The sequence below is a fragment of the Anas acuta genome, chromosome 19 (genome assembly GCF_963932015.1).
Source record: "Anas acuta chromosome 19, bAnaAcu1.1, whole genome shotgun sequence".
Taxonomy (NCBI): domain Eukaryota; kingdom Metazoa; phylum Chordata; class Aves; order Anseriformes; family Anatidae; genus Anas; species Anas acuta.
Genome location: NC_088997.1, coordinates 5,917,882 through 5,936,921, shown reverse-complemented (window position 1 = coordinate 5,936,921; position 19,040 = coordinate 5,917,882). Strand labels below are relative to the sequence as shown.

Genomic DNA, 19,040 nt, shown 5'->3' with positions numbered 1-19,040 from the left:
GGAAGGGCATGGGTGAGAGCAGGGAGGATGAGCAGCAAAAAAAGCAGAGTGGGACCACGCTTTCAGCCCTTTCCATTTTCCCAGCTTTCTCTGCTTGCTTGTCTCATTGATCCCAAATCCTGCCTGACCTGGGCATCGGTGCAGCAGCATCATGCAGGATGTGCATCTTGGAGACACTGAGATCCCTGGCCCACTCCTGCTGGCGCCCCTGAGGATGCCAGGGGCTCGGGGCAGCTCAGGGATGCAGGGACATTCCCCTTCTGCTGATGCAAACCTTCCCCAAACCATCACAGCCCCATACAGGGCTTTGGGTGCACACTAGACAAACACCCCTCTAGCCAGCACCGAGACAGCCGTGGTCTTACCAGCTCATAAATACCATTGTTTTTAACCCATACACCTATTTTCCTATTTTGTGCTTGCTGTCCAGGTAAGGATCCTCCGGGGAAAGGAAATGTGCTGTAAAAACCCATAGAGATTGGAGCCAGATGCTGGGCGTTTCCTCCAGAGCTCGCGATCTGCGATTTGCTGCTGACAGCCTGAGCTGGTGCGAAGTTATTAAATTGCAGATGAGCTCATCGCTTGGCCTCGAACAAGTTTCAGCCTTGAGTGGCTTTAAAATATTACATGTGGTGGGAAGAGACGATGCTGGTGTGGCAGAGAGATTTAGGGAGCAGCTGAGAAAGACATCTGTGCACGAAGAGTGCTTACGGGGAGGGAGGAGGGGAAGCTTCCTGTGAAAAATGTGAGCTCTCCCAGGAGAGAGACGTTCTCGGATTTGTTGGTTCTATATTTGAATTTTAGCTGAAAACTGTCAGACTTCTGAGATGCTCGAAGGGAGGTGGCAAGATGCTAAGCCTGGCTTGATCCTGAAAGATCCCGGTGTGTTGAGAGCTGCGTGTGTGGAATTACTCCTGCCTAGCCCCATATTCGGCCCCTTTGGTACTGCGTGTTGTTTGCCAGTGATGCTATATGACCGTGGGCCAAATCCAGCTCTGACCTCATGTCAGATTAATCCTCATGTTCAGCTCTACCAGACTGGGCAGGTAACAGCCACCCTGCTGTTGGGAGAGGGTGTTCTCTCCCTGGAAGAGTGGGAGCTGGCTTTGGGGGTCTCCCTGCACTGTGTTATCTGCAGGATTGCTTTTTCTCCCTTTTTTCTCCTCTTAAAAAGGAGCCCAAGCTCCTGAACCCATCCAGTTCTGCACAATCACTCGTGGATCCACACAGTGCCAAAATACAAGAGGAAAAAGATAGTCTTGAAGGATGGAGATAGTTTCTCCAGCCTAATTAAAACCAAACCTGCTTGAGCAGCACTGCTGGGCTCACATGGCTATTGCAGTGCTGCTCCTGGGGAGCTCTGTGCATGCAGACATCTCAGTCCCAGCTCTCGACCCTCAGATGAATTCATTATTTTATGTGTCAACTTGGTAGAAGCTGTGGGATAGACTGTAAACAGATAAGGATGCTTTATTTTTCAAACAAGGTGTGTTTGCAATTGGAGCCTTGGTTGCTTGATTCTTGTGGCCACTTGGATTTGTTGTTCTGGGGCTTTTTTGGGTGCTCCTGGGGAGGGTGAACAGCCCCATGCATGTGGGTTTTCAACTGCCTTGGCTTGCTTGGGGTTCTTCTGTACCAAACAGTGTGTCTGCAGCCATCAGCAAAGCCTTGCACTTGGTACCAGAGGGATACTCCTAGCAGTAACAAGGTTATTTAGGTCTGTGAGTATCTTTTTTCCTTTTTTTTTTTTCTTTCTTTCATTTTTTTCTTTTCTCTCTCTCTTTTTTTTTTTTCTTTTTCCTTTCTTTTAAACCAAGTAAAGATGTTTTCTTACTGCCATGTTGATTTTGGGCTTCCTACAGTAGCAGCTGTACCCAACCCTTCTGCACTTGTACTTTAAAAGTTGCATTTATAGAGCAAGGCCTGGGCTCTGCATTGCCTTATTCGTGACACAGATTGGAGATGGGCTCTTTCCTCATGCGTGTGGGACTTACAGCATCGCATGGAGCTACTTTGCTTAGCTCTTTAAGGGAGATAATGCCTTGGTGTGATCCTTTCCTTTTAAATACATCATCTCTAAGTGCAAGTGCTTGTGGTTGTGGGTGATAAATGCAATTTGCGCTTGTGAGATGCTCTAATGTCCTCACATGACAAGTTCTGCAGAAGTGCAAAATGCTCAGTAAACAACAAGTTATTTGTAGAGACTGTAAATAAGAAGAGAGCCAGGAAGGACAGATTTTTACAGGATGATCGTGAATAAAATTACCCCAGCCTTGTGATGTGTGTCTGGCACTTTCCAATTTTTACTGAGTGCCTTAGCCAGACTGCAACTCCCACAGGGTCAAATAGCACCTTCCTGCTACCAGCACCTTATAAATAACTTCACGTTTCACTTTCCCAGCTTGGCACAACAGCACCTGGCCCTGGGGTTCCTATCCTGTGGATTTTCTTTGCAGCCACTTGGTTTTCCCCGAGAGGACCAGAGCACCGCGTGCTTTCTCCTCCAGGCATGTTTCTGGCATTGCTCATTCCTTCTTTGCCTGAAACTTTCCTGTTGTTTTTGCAGCTCAGCCCTTTCCAGCCTCAAATTCTTGGTAGGATTGGACCCGGTTTGCTTTGCTGGCACCACCACTAATCCCTGCTGGGCTGAACCCCCCCGGGTAGTTTGTTGTAGCTGACGTTCAGCCTTGCATGGGGTTAAAGATTTTAACATCGACCTGTTAGCATTCCTTTCGAGACACTAAGCACCCAAAACACCAGAAGATCTCTTTGCTCTGGTTTGCACAAAATTCGGCTGCGGTCGCTCCCAGACCTGCTGCTCCGGCTCAGCCTGTCGGGGCTCTCATGTGTGCCAATGCTGCAGTGTGGAAGCCACAAGGGTGGATGCCTCTTCCCCGGCCCCGGTGTGGGATCCCTGCTTCCTTTCCTCCAGAATTCACCAGATGCATGTGGAGAGGTGGATTATGAGCACTGAGCTTAAGGGTCTTGGCAAGCTGCTTAGTTCTGGGGGTGGCAGGAAGGAAATTTGGGGAGGGCAAGTTGGCAATGGGGCTGTCTCTGTGGGCTTATGGTTTCCTATGTATGGGATATGTAGGGGGACAGCACCAGGGCCATGTGGAGATCTTTGCCTGCCCCAAGCCAGCCGGCTACAAATGGCAGGCATTTCCACCCCCAGAGATGTGTGTGTGTTCAAACATCACAGCGTTGTCAATGCCAGGTGCCACCAGCTATGTGAAAGGGGGACTTGGTATTTAATGGAGTTGTGGACAAATCGCCAGCATGGCTCTTCTCAGGGATCAAAAGCCGTTTTCCTCAGTGCTGGTGGAGGTATGCATCAGAGAACTTCACCACTGCCTGACTTTTGGTGAAGAGTTGAAATGATTCCTCATTTCTGCTGTATTTTGGCTCAGGAAAAGCTCAGAACTAGGCCAGCCCACCAGTTTACAAATCATCTCCCGTTGCCAGTGAGGGCCTGGAGGGCTAGGGGTTGGGATTTCCCACAGAAAGGTTCACACTGGTGTGATGTTGATGGTCAGTTCTTCCTCATCAAGTCACATCTCCACCAATTCAGCGTTGGCTGCTCGTTAATCACTGTCACGAGGTTTTGGCAGCGCAGGGCCTCTGTCGCGCCAAAACACGCGGCGGGGTGGCAGGCCGCTCTCAGCAGTGGTGTGTCCCTGCCCACTGAACCTCATCATCTGGAAAGTAAATGCTTTGGGGTAGCCATGGTGTTGTCCTTGCTGTGGGGAGATGGACATGTTGCCCAAAGGAGAGGTGAATAGGACCTACAGGCCGTCGTTTCACTAAATCCTGTCTGGGCCAAATAGAAGGGGCTGCCTCTGGGCTTCACTCTTCACAAGAGAAAACAGGCTTGTGAGGAGTGACACGGAACCGCCAATTGCTGTCAAAAATAAAAGGCTAAAGGGAAAAGGCTTGCTCGGGAAGGCCGGGCTAGAAATCAAGCCCAGCTCTGCTGGAGCTGTGGTGTCAGCTGGGTCTTGAGTCACGTCTGCTTGCTGCACTGGCCCTGGCATGGGGTTATGCTGTGGGGTGGCTGTCAGACCTCATTGCAACCCACATTCATCTGAGGGCCATCCTGTCCCCTGATCAGCTGCTGCTGTGAAATAAAACTACAGTGGAGCTGAAATATTTGAAGTAAACGGAGTACACTACATATAACCCTTCCTCTCCTCGTCCCTGTGCGCTAATGTATTTCACAGAATGACGAGCTCTCTGCCAAAATTCCTCAGATTATGATGTCTCAGGATTGAGAATCAGAGAAAATAGTCTTGGAGGGGTCCTCAGGAGGTCTGACCCATCCCCAGGGCAGGATCAGCTCGATCGAAACTGTTCCTGACACTTCCTTATCCAGTCTCCAGCGGCAGAGCCTCCACCCCTTCCCCAGCCAGTCTGCTCCAGCACTTCGCCATCCCCACAGCCCCTGGCTTTATCCTTCTGCAATTTGAGGCTCATTCCTTCCTCCTTATGCACAGCAGATGCAGAGCACGGATATGCTGTGGCTGTTCTCTGGTTCCAGTTTCGCACTGGCCAAGTGTCTGTGTTTGCTGGAGTCACCTATGATTTTACCTTGCTGCACACCTGGTGTCTGCTCACTGGGTTTTTGGCTTGTGATGGGCATCGAGGTGTTGGATCTGCAGCCCTAATGCCTCTTTGCAGAGCAGATAAAGCACAAGGAGTGCTGCTTTCCCCAGGGTGACATGTTCATGTGTCCCTTCCTTGTGTTGGGTGGTGGTGGGGATCACTTTCTTCTTGACTTCTTCGCGGGGACCACCACTGCAGGCTAATCTAAAAGGTTTGTGCTAGCCACTGGCTTTAGTAGCACATCTAACACTGCTCCTTTACGCTGTCTCCTGCAGGACTTAGGAATGGAGTCGACCTCTCTGGATGATGTCCTCTACCGATACGCCAGCTTTCGAAACCTGGTGGATCCGATCACTCACGATTTGATCATCAGCCTCGCTAGGTACATCCACTGCCCCAAGCCGGTAGGTACCACAGCATCATCACATCCCGTAACCGTGCTGCTTTGGGAAACAGCTCCACTGGGAGCTTAGGGCTTCACCCAAGGCAAAAGGCTTCCTATTTACTGTGATGCTGGTGTGTTTTTGGAGAGAGGAGACATGCTCAGAGATCATGGTTAGACTGCATGATACCGGGCTTTTCAGCTATCTTGGTGACATGAACCTAATGTGAGTACTTTGGGTCGTAGCACTTAGTTTTGCACGTTATTTCTGCTTTCTTTGGCTTTTTGTTTCTACGTTAACAAACTTGCCGTGTTAGAACACTTTCTGCCTTGCAAGGACAGCAGACCCTTCCTTGCCCTTGTGCAATATTTATTGTGACCCCAAATGACAAGGGAGTCCTTGGCTGTGCCTGCAAGGCCAGGTTGCCAAAAAAAATGCAGCCTCTGTGGGCTGCTGGTTGGGCTCTGCTGTGAGCAGGTTTCACTGTAAGGATAGCCTCATGCAGATGGGGGATTTCAAAACTCTTGGCCTCGTTTGCTCCCTGGCATCATCAGCAGCATACAGGCTTTTGGAAATCCCAGGCTGGCTCTCCTCTCTTCCACAGTTAATGTGACTTTGCATTGTGGCCACTGGCTGTTTGGATAATTAGGGTTTGTTCTCTCCCCAGGCTTTCCTTTTAAATCAGCAATATTGTCGGTGTCTGATTCAGAGCAGCGTAGGCTCAGAGTGGTGCGAGATGTCTGATAGCTCCAAACACACTGGATAAGGGGGAGGGGGAACGGGGGAAGACCAACAGCTACCAAGCAGTGATTGCAGCAGACGTAGGTGGCATCAGATCTGGGGGATGTTTTAATCTCCTCATCCCCCTGTGCTGCAGTCGCTCTCCTGTGAGCCTGGGAGGATGGCACAGCTCCGTGTGCTGTGTCCTGGCGCTGCAGACACGGAGACATGTTGTGCATCAAAGATGAATTGGGGGCAAACAGCTAAAACATGCACCTTGCAGAAGAAATTGCTTGCTTCTGCCAAATGCTGTGCAGGCTGAGCAAGAGCTGTGGTGAGTGATGCTCACTCAACTCCCCTTAAAGTGTTTGCTCCTAAAAAGGCATTTCTGTCGGTGTTTTTCTTATCTGGTCTGGACACAGGTCAGAGCACGGTGGGGGGAGCTGAAGGCTCCTCTGTCACAGTTCTGTTTTTCTTCTCCCTTGCACGTTGCTTGTCAGGGACTCAAGCTGAATTTAAAACAATGGAGTTGTAGGAAGAGGCTGAGCGTTGTTTTCTGGTGAGCACAAAGGAGGGCTTACAGGGCTTCCTGGTGGGACGGCTTCATCCTAATAGCTTCCTTGGGGGTGTGGGAGCACTGTGGCTTCCCTGAACTTGCCATCTGGGACCCATAAGCTACTAAAAAGCTCCCTGTGCTCCAGAGGAAGCCCTTCCACCCCCATACCCTGCACTTGGCTCTGCTCACATACAGATGTGATGGAGCTCTGTTTGAGGAGCACCAGGAACACAACATCAGGAGGGTTTCACACCTGATACAGATGGGGTCATCTCCTGTAACATGTAGGGTGCAGCCCTTCCTGTGCCCCTCCTGGGCTCAGCAGCACCATGGCTTGGGGGGACATCAGAGCAAGACCCAGCCCCTCTTGGGGACCACTTTGTGCAGCCCTGATGTTTTCCTTGATGCTCCTGCAGGGGCCTTGATACTCCTGCAGGTCCCAGCGAGCTTATCAGGCCTCTGAATTTCTGCCAAGAGTCTGCTTGTTGCACTCCATATCCTTGGATTTGGTTGCAGAGGGGGGGTCTGTTGGATGTTTTTTTCTTCCTGGAGGCAGCAAACTCAGCGAGAGCTTTTCTGTTCTCTCTGCTGCTGAACTGCAAGGAGCCCGTGCAGCATGGGGTCTCTTTGTCCCCGTGAGATGCTGCTCGCTGAATGCACGTGGTCCTCATCATCCCTCGCGGTCTGCACCCCTCCAGGCAGTGGCTCTGGTGGCTTCTTGGTGCCAGCCATCCCCAGCGAGGCTGCTGCAGTAAATGCTGACAGGTGGCCAGCGTGCGAGCGGTGACAGCTGTGTTCACACAGCAAAGAAAACGTCACCCCATGTTTCTGTGCAGCTCAGCACGGAGCCCTAGGGTCTTGCAGGCAGCTGCTAAGCCCCAGAGCATCCCCTGTGAGCTTTGCCTTGGAGAGGAGAGCAGGGATTGTGCAGGTGGCAGGCGGCGAGTCCAGCAGCAGGACGGTGCTGCAGCTCCTGCTGGGCCTTGCTCAGGGTTTGGGTGCCACCGGCTGGGCTTTAAATCATCTTTCGTTTGGCAGCTCAAGATGCTGGGTGAAAAATAATTTCATCCTGGTGCTTGGCTGTGGTTTCCTGAGACACCGAGTTGCTTTTTGTCCTCCATCAAGTTCTATGTCTGAGTCCCCTGGGTTATTTTCCAGCCTCCAGTCCCTTTCTCCCAGAGCTTTTGCTCTTCCCCAGTTTCTTTGGCAGAGACTTGGCAGCACAGCACGAGAGCAGGGGAAAGCTCCGGGCCAGGGGCGCTGCCAAAGGTTTGGCTTTCGCTCAATCTGCCAAAGGTTTGCTGTTGCGTCCCGAGGCACAAATATGCGTGAATATATAGGATGAGGTAGCTGTGAACTTGCCCACATCTAGAAGGAGGTGGAAAAAACAGGGCTGATGTGGACCCTGGTGGCTATTAAATAGTTGGGAGCGATGGGGTCTCGCTTTCCTCCTGGACAGAGCTCTTCCCTGGCTCTCTGTACGTTGCTCTTTCCACTCAGCCTCTATTTATACCACCTTAGCTTAAAGGTGACCCCTTGGCTTCTCCCCCGTGCTAAAATAAAAGCTGAATGGTTTTTCCAAGCGCTGGGTAAACACGTAGTGCTCTGTAGGGCCAGGAAAAGCTGGCCTGAGCTGTCCGACGTGGCTGCTGCTCAGCACAGCTCCGGGGATGCTCATTCCAGCGAGCAAATTCAAACCAGCAGCGAGGCACGAAACCCAGTTTGTGACGGATGGTGCTGGAGTGCTTTGAATGAGCATGAGCTTGGAAATCGGGTGAGCCCTCAAAGGGACACCTGAGTGTTTGGTGCAGAGGCTGGGCCGTGTGCCCTGTGAGGTCCCAGCCTCCTCGAGGTGCTTGAGGTTGGGTGGGTTTTGTGAGAGGAGCCCCAGTGTTGTCCTTCTCCAGGTCACCTGCAAGTGCTTGGGGTTACTCAGCCCCTCGGTACAGATGGATAATGCTGTTCTAGCGACACTTGAATACGATCAAAGACATTTGAACAAGTGTTTCCTTCCCCACAGCCGTGACCCTGGGGCTCTCTTTTATCTTGCAGTCTCTGTTTCTCCGCGGCACCATGGCAGGGAGCCCTGGTTTCTGCTGCAGGCACTGCCAAACACCACGGCGTGTGTCCCCACCGGGTTAAGGAGGTGGTTGTGCTGCTTTGGGCGTTCTGGTGTGATGTCTGTCTGTCCAGGGTTGCCCTCTGAATGGGGAAAAGGGACAAAATGTAGAGGCAAACGAAGCCACGTGGTATGGGACCAAGCTGCTTGATGCCCCTCATCTTCCCCACAGCCATTTAAATTTGCAGTGAGAGGTGTTCCAGGCAAAGGAGCTGAAGACACAAATGCAAAAGGAGCAAAGGGCCCCCTGCAAAAAAAAAAAAAAAAAAAAAAAATCAGCTCTTTTTGCCAGCAGGAATATCTGGCTATAAACTATTGGAAAATTAAAGCGGTTTCTTTTTCCACAGACTGCAGCCACATGTATGGATGACTGATGACCGTGATAGCGAGTGAGTCAGGCTTTCCCCCAGCTTGAGGACTTGTTGGACGTGGGATAAGCACCGAGCGGGGCTGGGGGGAGAGCAGAATGTGAAACTTTGGGCAAAAGCTGCTTTTTCCCCTTGCAGGCTTGGGGTGCTTGATTGCTCCAGCTCCTACAGGTTTCAGGGAGCAGCCAGGGAGGTGCAAGCTCGTCCAGAATCAATGCAAAGTGAGATGTTGGCTTTGCTCATCCCCTTCCCGCAGCAGGTTTCTGCCAGTGGTGGCCAGGGCAGGGCTGGTGGAGCAGCTGAGCAAAAGCCCTTCCCCAAGCCCAGCTTGGCCTGTCTGCTCTTCTGCAACCCACTGAGAAGACAGGTGGAAGATGAGATCCCATTTGCTTGTAGGGTACTGGATACAGGCAAACAGCTTGGCATAAAAACTGTCCAACAGGTAATGTGGTCCTCTGTCTCCTCGCTGAAAATGCAGAGGTGATGTGCTGGGCTGGGACGCAGAACTGGGTTTGCCCATGTAGGCGTGGATAGAGCGAAGACCTATTTTGTTATTCACTTCTGTGCCATTTGAGAACCCATGCTTAACGCTGGTGCTGGCTCAGATTTCCTGCTTGAGCTCTGAACTGATCAGGTTTGCAGCATGGGTTTGATTATATGGCTTGTCACCCGTGAAAGCAAGAAAAAAATATATGAAGTAGTTATCATGACCTGGTTGAAACGGTCTATTTCTAACCCTTCTTCAGCCCTGGGGGATAAGGATTTGACTTACAGATGATGTTAGGTTTTTATGCCCTGCATTTTTAAAACATGTAATTTCTGATGGAGCTGTACAGAAAGTAACATGAGCATTTTTCCTCTTATTTACAGCCCTGTGTGCTGTGACACGTGGCTGAGGCTGTATTAATAAGCTCAGCTTATACAGGGTGAATATAACCAGGATACCGTGACCACTAGCTCAGTGCCTTTATCCCAAAACCAAGCTCCTAATCCAGCTCCTTCACCACGTATGTTAGTATTTGCTCTTGAATTCAAATTATCATTCCAGGTTTCTGACATCACACTTATTTTTGCAGCAGGACAAGCTGAAATGACAGGTACGAAGTGATGACACGTTGGGGGACACTCAGGCAAAAACCTCTCAAACCCCAAATACCTGATATAAAAGCAATGGGGGTGATGAGGATTCAGCTAATTCAACTGTGCTCTGTATTAATGGCTCAGGTTTTTTTTTTGCCAGTCTTGTTCCAAGTGTGAAGATAACTCGTTATGGGTATTTAGACATCTGCAATACATTAAAATATCCTGCAGTACGAAAAAGGCTGCGAAGCTCAGGCTCCACTAACGCCAGCTCTGGTTTTTCCCCATCTGGAAGTGTCGTGCCCTCTGCTCTTTACAAAAAGAGAGATGTTCTCGGAAGCCCTGGAGCATGAGCTAAAGCTGAGCGGAGTGCCTTGGAAACACGGGGAAAATTGCGCCGAAGCCTTCTCTTTGCAGTTTCTTTAATATTAAGACTGAAAGTGAATCATAGTAAGGGCTAGATGGGCTGTGATGGCACCACTACCAGCATATTTGCTGGGGAAAATTGATGTTTTTTTTTTTTTTTAACTGCAGTGGGAATGCAGAAGGAGAGGGGATGCTACCCACCCCTGTCCGAAAGCTGCGTGCGGATGGGAAGTGGGTTTGGTGTCACTGCTGGGGCTGTGGGTCCTGGCACTCAGTCTCTGCACCCTTTATTTATAGTGCCACGCTTCGTGGTACAAGAACCCAGGGAGGCTGTGCCCGTCCTTTTAAAAGAAATATATAAAATGCCAAGTAGATGAATCCTATCTGAAGTTTAGCACCTTATACGAGATAGACTGCCCTCTCGGAGGTGGTCGATGGGGTACCACCCTTTTTGGCTAGCTCGTGTCTTGGATGTCTGGCCTTGCCTCGTGAAAATCAGATACCCCGTTACAGACTTTTGTCCCTCTTGTGGCTCTGAAGGAAATCCAGCACGTGATTTTTCAGCCTGTTGGGTGCAGAAGAGCTGGGGGAAGCCCCCAGTATTTGCTGTTACCAGTGATGTGAAGAATTCCCTGGATTATAATGTAATGCAGGGAATGCAATCCAATTGTATGGGACCAGGCAAAGGCACAGCAGCGTGCACAGACAGAGGAGCCTTTCACATCCCGATTCCCTCAATGATATCACGTGGGGGACAATCCGTGGAGAACCTGTAATCTCAGAGTCTCTGAAGCTGCACCATTCTGGAAGAAGGGGGCTGTGTGAGCACAAACAACTGCTGACTGAGGTTTTTACAAGCAGACAAACAAAAAAACTCCATTTTGTTTCCCCCTTCTCAACTTCTGGGGCCCATCCAGCTTGGTGAGGGTGACTTTTGTCAAATTGTTATCTTTTTATCTTCTTTGGGTTGCTTAAACCCAAAATCTCAGTGCCGGCTGGCAGAACTGCCAACAAGCCCCTAGCTCGGTTCCCATAATAACAGGGCGACCTTTCCTGACAGCTCTGCAAGCATCTGCAAACCCTCCTAAATGCCGCAGGACGGATTTTGTCATCTCAGAGGCAGATTTTGCAGAGCCTCCAAAATGTCAGGTGCTGCGCAGGGCCTTCGTCACCCAGGTTGGGACTGGAGCAGATGATTAAAAAAGGAACCCAGAGCAGGGGAAGACGTTTCATGGTGTGCTCTTAGCAAATGTCCCTTCTTTTCTCAGAAGGCAGCTGTTGCCAAGCTCCTGAATTAAACCTCAGAGTTGAATCCAAAGCAGAAGAGGAGGTAGAAGGGGACAGACCAGCGTGAGGATATTAATGCCAAAAAGGGAAGGACAAGGTCTGTGGCTGCATTTTGGAGGGATCCACCAGTTCTCAACACCAGGGCAGTGATTCTTCCCCAACTCCTTGCTTTTCTTCCCAACTTCTCTAGAGAAAACCTCAGTAGGAGATGATACAGACCCAAGCTGCCTCTGCTGGGTGTCCACCTCTGACTCTCCCATCGATGCTGTGTGGTTGGGCAGAGCAGCTCTTCTCACCTTCGTGGTGGCCTCCCCTTCAGGGTAGGCAAGAAGAAAAGCCATGAGATGCTCTGCTCTTGGTCACGCTCCTTCTAATGTTGGTGAAATCTCTTGGAGAAGGCTCTGATATCTTTCTGGACTCAGCAAACCCTTGTTTGAGCTCAGTCTCCAGCCTTTTCCTCGATGCATCGCTCCCTCCAAAAAATGTCACATCGAAGCACATCGAAGAGCCATCCGCATGCAATCCACAGCACAAAAATGGTTTGGGTCAAGCAGACCTTGTCTGATCCTGCCCCTCACTCCCAGAGAATCCCAAGATGAGGAATACAGCCAGGAGAAAACATGATGAAGGATGAACTGAAGAAACCGTTTGCTGAGTTTGTTTTGCTAGAGCTGGCAAGCTCACAGACTATTTTGTGAACAATACCATATGCTGGGTAATAATTTGAAATAATTGAGTCCTGTGTGGGGGTGTGTGGCCTCGTACCACTTTCCAGGCTCGATGTCACCTCTGTTTTGTTCCTGGCAGAGGAGCTTTGCCCATGCATGTGCAGCCTCTCAGCTAAAACCTGCTGAAACCAAGCGCGTGTCCCCGAGGGAAACGACGGATGAAGAAACAGGTACCTCATTAAACAGTAACAACATGTTTTATTGATGTTTTCTGACGGTAATTGACATTTGAGTTCAGCTCATTGAGCTTTTAATCAGAAGATAATTTACCCCGTAGGAAGGAAGCGTATTGATTCCCTGCCTCCTCGTGGGAGCAGTGTTTATGTACGTGGGGCGCGTGGTGGGATTTGTGCACCACGGCTGGGGCGGGGAGCTCCCTGCTCGCTGCTTTTGTCCCGGTGATTCGGGCACGTGGATGGATGCTTTAATATCTGCTCCCAGCCTAATTCATAGGAGGGTGAACGCCAGGCAAGCAAGCGGTCTGCTGGCAGTGCGGGTGTGCAGAAATGAATGGTTTAATAAGGAGGATTTGCTGATGATGCCAGAAATTGATGGCACGTTGAGGAATCTGCCCAGCCGCAGGTCATGGGCACATCCGATTCAGATCCCATGTGCCAGGCAGAAAAGCCCTGCTCAGTTTTCATACAAATGGGTGAAAGATACTCTAAAAAATGGCATCTTTTCCCCAAACCAGTGTTTGGGGAATGGGGAGGGATGGGGGCATTCCCAGAGTCTCAGGAGCAAGCCCTGCTGAGGGGTGCAGGGAGCTTAGGGCACTGCGTGGTGGCTGTCTGGGGTTATGCAGTGGTGTGGTCACCTTCAAATCCTGCCTTTTCCCCATGCTGTGAACTGCACTGAAACCTGAAGAAAAATCTGTCGCTTGGCTTGCACCCCAAATTTCATCTTTTTTGCTGGATTGTAGGTTTGGGGTGGGCTAGGACCCCATGGGGACAGAGGGCTGATGGAGCGAGAGGAGCCAAGCGGTGCGCCGTGTCCTGTTTCCCTGGGGTTCCTCACAGAGGTGACACAGCTGCTCTGTCTCTGTTGGGCAAAAAGGATCTGTGAAATGCAAAGAGCCAAGGTCTTGCAGATAGGAAGGCTGCCAGCGGGACGTTTGGTGATGGCTCTCAAATGGCAGGGACTGTGATTTCTGGCCTGAGTTCAGCGCGCGATGATCCGACACCATGCCTTTATCCCACCCTTTCCACCTTCGAAGAGTTTTGCAATCATTAGGATCTGCTAAACCTCTGGATTCCTCTGCCTCTCTCCCTTTTCTTCTCTCCACCCGGCTCTCCAGGAACACCCCAGTACAGCCCCCGTGCCTGTGTTTGTATTTTTGCATCCTCTTGGAACAAACAGACTCCAGAAACCAGAGATCACCCCGCTCCTCCTGGCCTCATTGCATCCCGCTGCTGTTGCTGGGAGCGCTTTGCCAGAGCGTGGCCACTGACTTTGCTGCTTTATGACAGTGATCTTATCATTTAAAAATAAAACTAACAATCCCAGGTTATCTCGTGCCCACAAGGTGAATGAGCTGAAGGTGAGACTTGCTCTGAGGGCCGTGTCCTTGCCCTCAGGTGCACGTTTCTGCGCCTGCCTGCAGCAGGGAGTGACCGGCACTGATGCAAGGGGGACTTTGTCTCCCCTTCCCAGGCTCCTGCGCACATCACGAGGCTCCCAAGGGTTGTGGCGAGGGTCTGAGAACCCACAGAGAACCACATAAATACTCCAGGCGCTGTCCTGGAGACGCTCCTGCTCGCCTCCGACAGAAATAGCGAGTGTGCTGAGCTCTGCTTCCCGTGGGACCCGGCGCGGTGCGGCTGAGAGGCAGGCTCCGCAGGAGCCTTGTTGGGCTGGGAAAATCCTGCGTGATGTCCTACATCTGCAACATAAATAACCCAATGTTTTACTGCTGGCTTCACCCCGGAGTCCAGCGAACGGCGAGCGTTCCCCTTTAGATAGCAGCAAAAGCAGGCGCTGGGCTCCGACCTGCGGTTCCCAAGGCAATTTCCCCCGAAAAGTACCTGCTGCTGTGGTTTGCACACCTGGGGCAGGTTGGGGCTGTCAAGGCGCAGTGGCTGAGGTGTTGTGGTGAGAGGTGACACGGTGGCACTGCACCATGTCCTGCACCCATCGCCCTGCAGCTGGTGGAAGAAGCCAGGGGGGTCGGTGATCAGCAGGGTCCTGCCCAACACTGCAGTGATTTCTGCCGTCAGGATGGATCCCACAATACACAGCTCTGTGCTCAGCACCGTCCTCGTGGCTCTGCTGCTGTCTGTGGGGTGAGAAAACCCTGTTGGGAGCATGATGGGGCTGGGCATTGCAGCGCAGGGTGCAGACCCCTGCTGATCCCCCCCCCATTCCCCTCATCATTTTGACTGCTGCTCATTTATCCTCTGCTGCCGGAGCCAAGCTGGGTGCCCTCCAGTATATCTTGCACCAGATTTTTATATTCCTTTCTGCAATTTCCCTTTATCTCACATGCTCCCCTCAGGGCCATCTATCACCTCGAATTTTATTGCCTTTTTTAATTGCTTCTCCGAAGTCCAAGTGTAATATTACTCCCGAATCTTCCTGAATAACTTCCTGAGTCACTGCGATCCCATTCATCTTGTACTCCTGGCTCTTTTGATAAGCCCCATTGTACATTGCTTTTCATTTTGGCGTGTCAACACCGAATTCGACGCGTTGCACTTTGGCCTTTCGTCCAGGCAGGTGTTGAGCACTTCTTATGGTGGTATCTGGGTTGCAAAATTGGTTTCCATTTCTCTTCATTTCTACAAATTTCCGCTCTCGGTGCTCTGCTACTGCAGCAGCATCACCAGCTCCTAATTTAGGCTAGGTCAAGGCAGGGTTTAATTACTGGGGTCTTCATCACCCTGTAATTGATCATCCTAGGTGAGTGCTCAGTCCTGCATCAGGACGGCCAGCATGGCCTGAGCGCTGCCAGCAGCAGCTCTCACCTCTCCCCTTTTTGCATTAAAACAGTTTTTAGGAGCCCATAAAGAACTTCTGGACAGACTGAAAGGTTTAAAAAAAAATTGAATGGATGTTTTTGCAGGCAGCCTCGTGATGCTTGTATGGAGCGGTGTGGTGCATGGTGCTTTGACAGCTCTGCCAGGGTCTCGCTGGCTGTTTGTAGGTCCGTGGCCCAAATCCTGCACCCCCCGGAGCTGACTCCACCACTAAGCACCCTTGTGGAGTGGGAAGTTGGGAGCTGGTTTATTTTTGTTGAATTTCAAGCCTCCTGCTGCTCTGTGGATGGCTGGAAGGGGACGTAAGCAGAGCTCCGGACAGACTCTGCGGTCAGCTCGCCACTGGAGCCATGCTGAGAGAAGGGTCAGCAATCCCAAATCTGAATTTCCCATGCCAAAAAAATGCATTTTTCCTGTAAGAAGGTAAACGCCTCTTCTCGTAGAAGAGACCTTCGTTCTATTCCAGCTGATCCTTTCTTGGCGTTGGGAATTGGGGTAGGATCCAGGGGATCAGCCCAGAAACAGGGAGCCCCAATGGGAACACCCTCGTTCTTATTACACAGGGGGGTTGGAGCCTTCCTGGTCCCGCAGGAGGAGGTCGATTTGCTGGAGAAAACTCCATCAGGGCTTCAAAAGGCAAATCTGGCGCTGCTCGCCGGGGTGGCTGCCGGGCAGATGTCTGCACGCAACAATAGGCTGCGAGTTAGCCCCGTGCTTTGAAAGGGGAGGGGAAAAAAAAAAGAAAAAAAAAAAGAAAACCAGAAACCCATTAGATGACCTCAGCTCCGCGTGACTACATCAAAAGGGAAGGCATCGTAAATTTGGCAGTGCTGGCTTTATTAAAGCCTGGGGCCGGGGAGCAGGGTGCAGGGAAGGCCCGCTGCGGGGCTGCAGTCATTACAGAGGTGTCACGGAAAAGGGCACAGGTCACCCAAAACTGGCTGGTGACAAGCCCAGGGGCCAGCTCAAGGATACTTTGAACACCAGGATCCTGCTGCAGGAGGTCAGGCTGCTCTCCATCATCTGTGTCCCTGCTCAGCCAAACCGAGTGCCCCGTTCGGGTGCCACCTGGGCACCTAGGGGACGTCCCCGCTCCGAGGCTGCCCCTCTACCCAGCCCGCCAGCAGCCAGGATGCTTTGCTCCATGCACATAATTGTATGTACAAAGATGTAAAAGTCACAGTCTTCCAAATTAAAAAAAAAAGTCACCACCAAATGCATCATGCTTTTGGCTTCACCCCTCCAAATGCTACTGAGCCATTTAACATGGTAAGGAGGGACCCAAGTGCCGAAACCTTTCTCTTCCCTTCTGCAAATATTTCTTTGCTGAGGATTTTCCATTTCGTGTTTGCAGGTAAACAAAGGGGGAGTGGGTTTATTTTGTTGCCATTCCCTTCCAACCCCAGTTTATCCTTTCGTCAGCGTGGTTTACTGGGGGCTTGCTCTCCTTGGCTGCGTGCTAATTTGTAATAATTGCTCTGATGCGTGCCAAAACCCATTTAAGATGGTCTGTCTTAGGGCTTCCTAGAGCATCTCTCACTGTTTTATGTTTTCATGCTACCGAGAAATAGCTCTGTTTACCATTGCGAGCATAGTTTTTTCTCTCGACTGTTTTTTTTTCCCCCCTAATAACCCAAACTATTTGTAGGAAGGCAAATCCTAGCTAATCACCTAAGGCAAATAAAGCAAGCGGGGCTTGGAAGGAAATCCATCAGCTTCTCCTTGTTTTATGGGTATGAAATAGGTCGTGTTTTAAGGGTCAACATCCACCGAACCGTATGGAAAGCAAACGTCTTACATGCAGGGAACGGCACCCCCAGGGTCTCCAAGTGCAGCCTCCCTGGCTGCTGGCTTTGTGCATTTGCGACCACAAATCCTGCAGCAGCCTCAAAGAGAGGATGCAAGTTGGAAAAGGTAAAAAACAAACAAACAAACAGGAGAGAGAACTTTTTTTTAATTCAGTCCTGGTTTCGGAGGGCCAATCCGGGGCTTGTCACACCGTAGGATTTGCTGCACAGCACCGGTTTTGCCCAGAGACTGATTGCGAGTGACAGAAACGCGGGGCTGGGTAACAATGCAAGCAAAAACCTGTCGCTTCCTCCGGCTTGGGCCGATGGCTAATTGTTCTAATTTGGGTCAGAGCTGTGCTGCAGCCCGAGTTCTTTATCAGGGCTCTGCAATCATTAACGCTGACCCATTTAACACCGTGTCCGGCCCCAGCGCAGCCCCCCGGGCTCTGCTGTGCCGCGGGCGATTCAGTGCTTAGCGAGAACAAATGAGTTTGCAATAACACCTTTATTGCAAGGCCTTACGGTGCTTTTTGCCTCCCGGTGTGCTGCTGCTTTTGGAGCAGCCCAGAGGTGAGGTTTGGGAACGTGGAGCTTGGCTTTTGTGGCACGGGTAGGGGGGAGCAGCGTGGGCTGCAGCTCCTGGGGGTTTGTGGGGCTGCTTGCGGGGATGGATGGATGGATGGATAGATGGATGGATAGATGGATAGATAGATGGATAGATAGATGGGCTGACTCAGTGCAGTGCAGTGCATGGACAAGGAGCAGTGCCCTGCACTCTCAGGGCTGTTTCTTGCCCATGCCATGGGTGAGCCCTGCGTGGGGACAAAGTGGGACCCCTGCAGGAGCCAGCTCGGCTCCTGCCCCCTCCTCGTTTTCCAGTTGTGGGCGCGGGGCTGGCGGCAGCTCGCAGCTGGGGTGTGTGCCACGAATCCTTCTCCCAGCTGAAATCGGTTAAGGGATTGCAATCTCATGAATCTCCGGCTCCTCCCGGCAGCGAGCAGCCTTCTCCTCCTCCTCCAGGGGCTGGAGGCAGGCGAGGATGGAGGAGGAACGGCAGGGAGAGGGGCCCTGTGCAGGGAAAGCCTCTGCTCTCAGCTCTCCCCTCATCCCTCCTCCATCCCGTGCTCAGCATCGTGTCCTCCACGGCCGGGAACTGCACTGGGTCTCTGCCAGCTCAGCCAGGACATGGTGGAGGAGAAGGAACTGAGATATTGCCCCAAAACTGCGGCTGCTGCTGATGGCAGCGATGCTTGCGCTGCCTGGGTTTGCTCGTGAGCTCCACGAGCCTTGCTGAGAGCTGGGGCACTGCACAAAGGTGCGAGGCACGGCTTCTCCTAAATGCCTCCCAGCTTCCCGAGATAAATGAGTAGGGGAGCGGGTGCCACGGGGCTCCCTGCATGTTCCGTGCACTGTCCTGTGTGTGTGGTGCCAGGAGAAAGCCCCCAGGCCTCTTCCAGCAGCAGCAGCTGGGAAAGCTGAGGAGCTCTGTGTGCTGGGCTGCACCTCCCCAACCCACAGATGCCCTGGGGTTTTCCTCCCAGAGGCTGGAAACCAGAGCAACAAATTCACATTCCCATTTTCCACAAATGCCCGGCACTAGAAGGGGCCGGGTCTTCTGTGGACACGAAGCACCACGGCATTGGCATCGCTGCCAGGTTTTGCTGGAGGTTCATCCCTCTGTGTCATTTCAGGGCAGCGATCAACCCCACAGTTTGATTCTGTTTGTAGACAACGTGCTCAGTTAAAAAATGGCACTTTTCATTGTTTACAAGGAAAATTGTTTTACGGAGTGTTTGCCAAAACCCAGCGCTGCAGCTTTCAGTTTTTGCAGGTTGAGATAAATCCTCCTTGCCGCCTGTGCCCTCTGCCCCCAAAAAAGCCAGCCCTAGGTTGAGCCGATGGCTGCGGGGGGGCAGGAAGCCCGTCTGGCCGCTGCCTTTCTCATTTTGAGGGAAGTGAGGTTAAAACTTCCTCCAGGCGAGCGAGCCGCACTGGTTTTTCTGCTGCATCGGTTTCCAAACAAGCTTTTGGGCTTGGTCCCACGGGAGCGTGCGCGAGCTTCAATT

General features: G+C 51.5%; 1 protein-coding gene and 1 long non-coding RNA gene across 6 annotated transcripts in view; both read left to right on the top strand.

Annotated features, from left to right (window-relative positions):
- The window catches only part of LRRC75A (leucine rich repeat containing 75A), a 79,410-nt gene that overhangs the window by 34,777 nt on the left and 25,593 nt on the right, over positions 1–19,040 (top strand). For 4 of the 5 annotated variants that reach the window (XM_068656077.1, XM_068656079.1, XM_068656081.1 and 1 more), the window contains one exon: positions 4,878–5,006. In XM_068656077.1, coding sequence (XP_068512178.1) covers positions 4,878–5,006 — 129 coding nt within the window. Of the gene's footprint in view, positions 1–4,432; positions 4,555–4,877; positions 5,007–19,040 lie in introns of those variants that run through there. The other variant, XM_068656080.1, reaches the window with a different exon arrangement.
- LOC137842275 (uncharacterized) lies at positions 5,022–12,410 on the top strand. The gene is made up of 2 exons (XR_011088993.1): positions 5,022–9,190; positions 9,825–12,410. It is a non-coding gene; the product is annotated as an uncharacterized lncRNA (long non-coding RNA).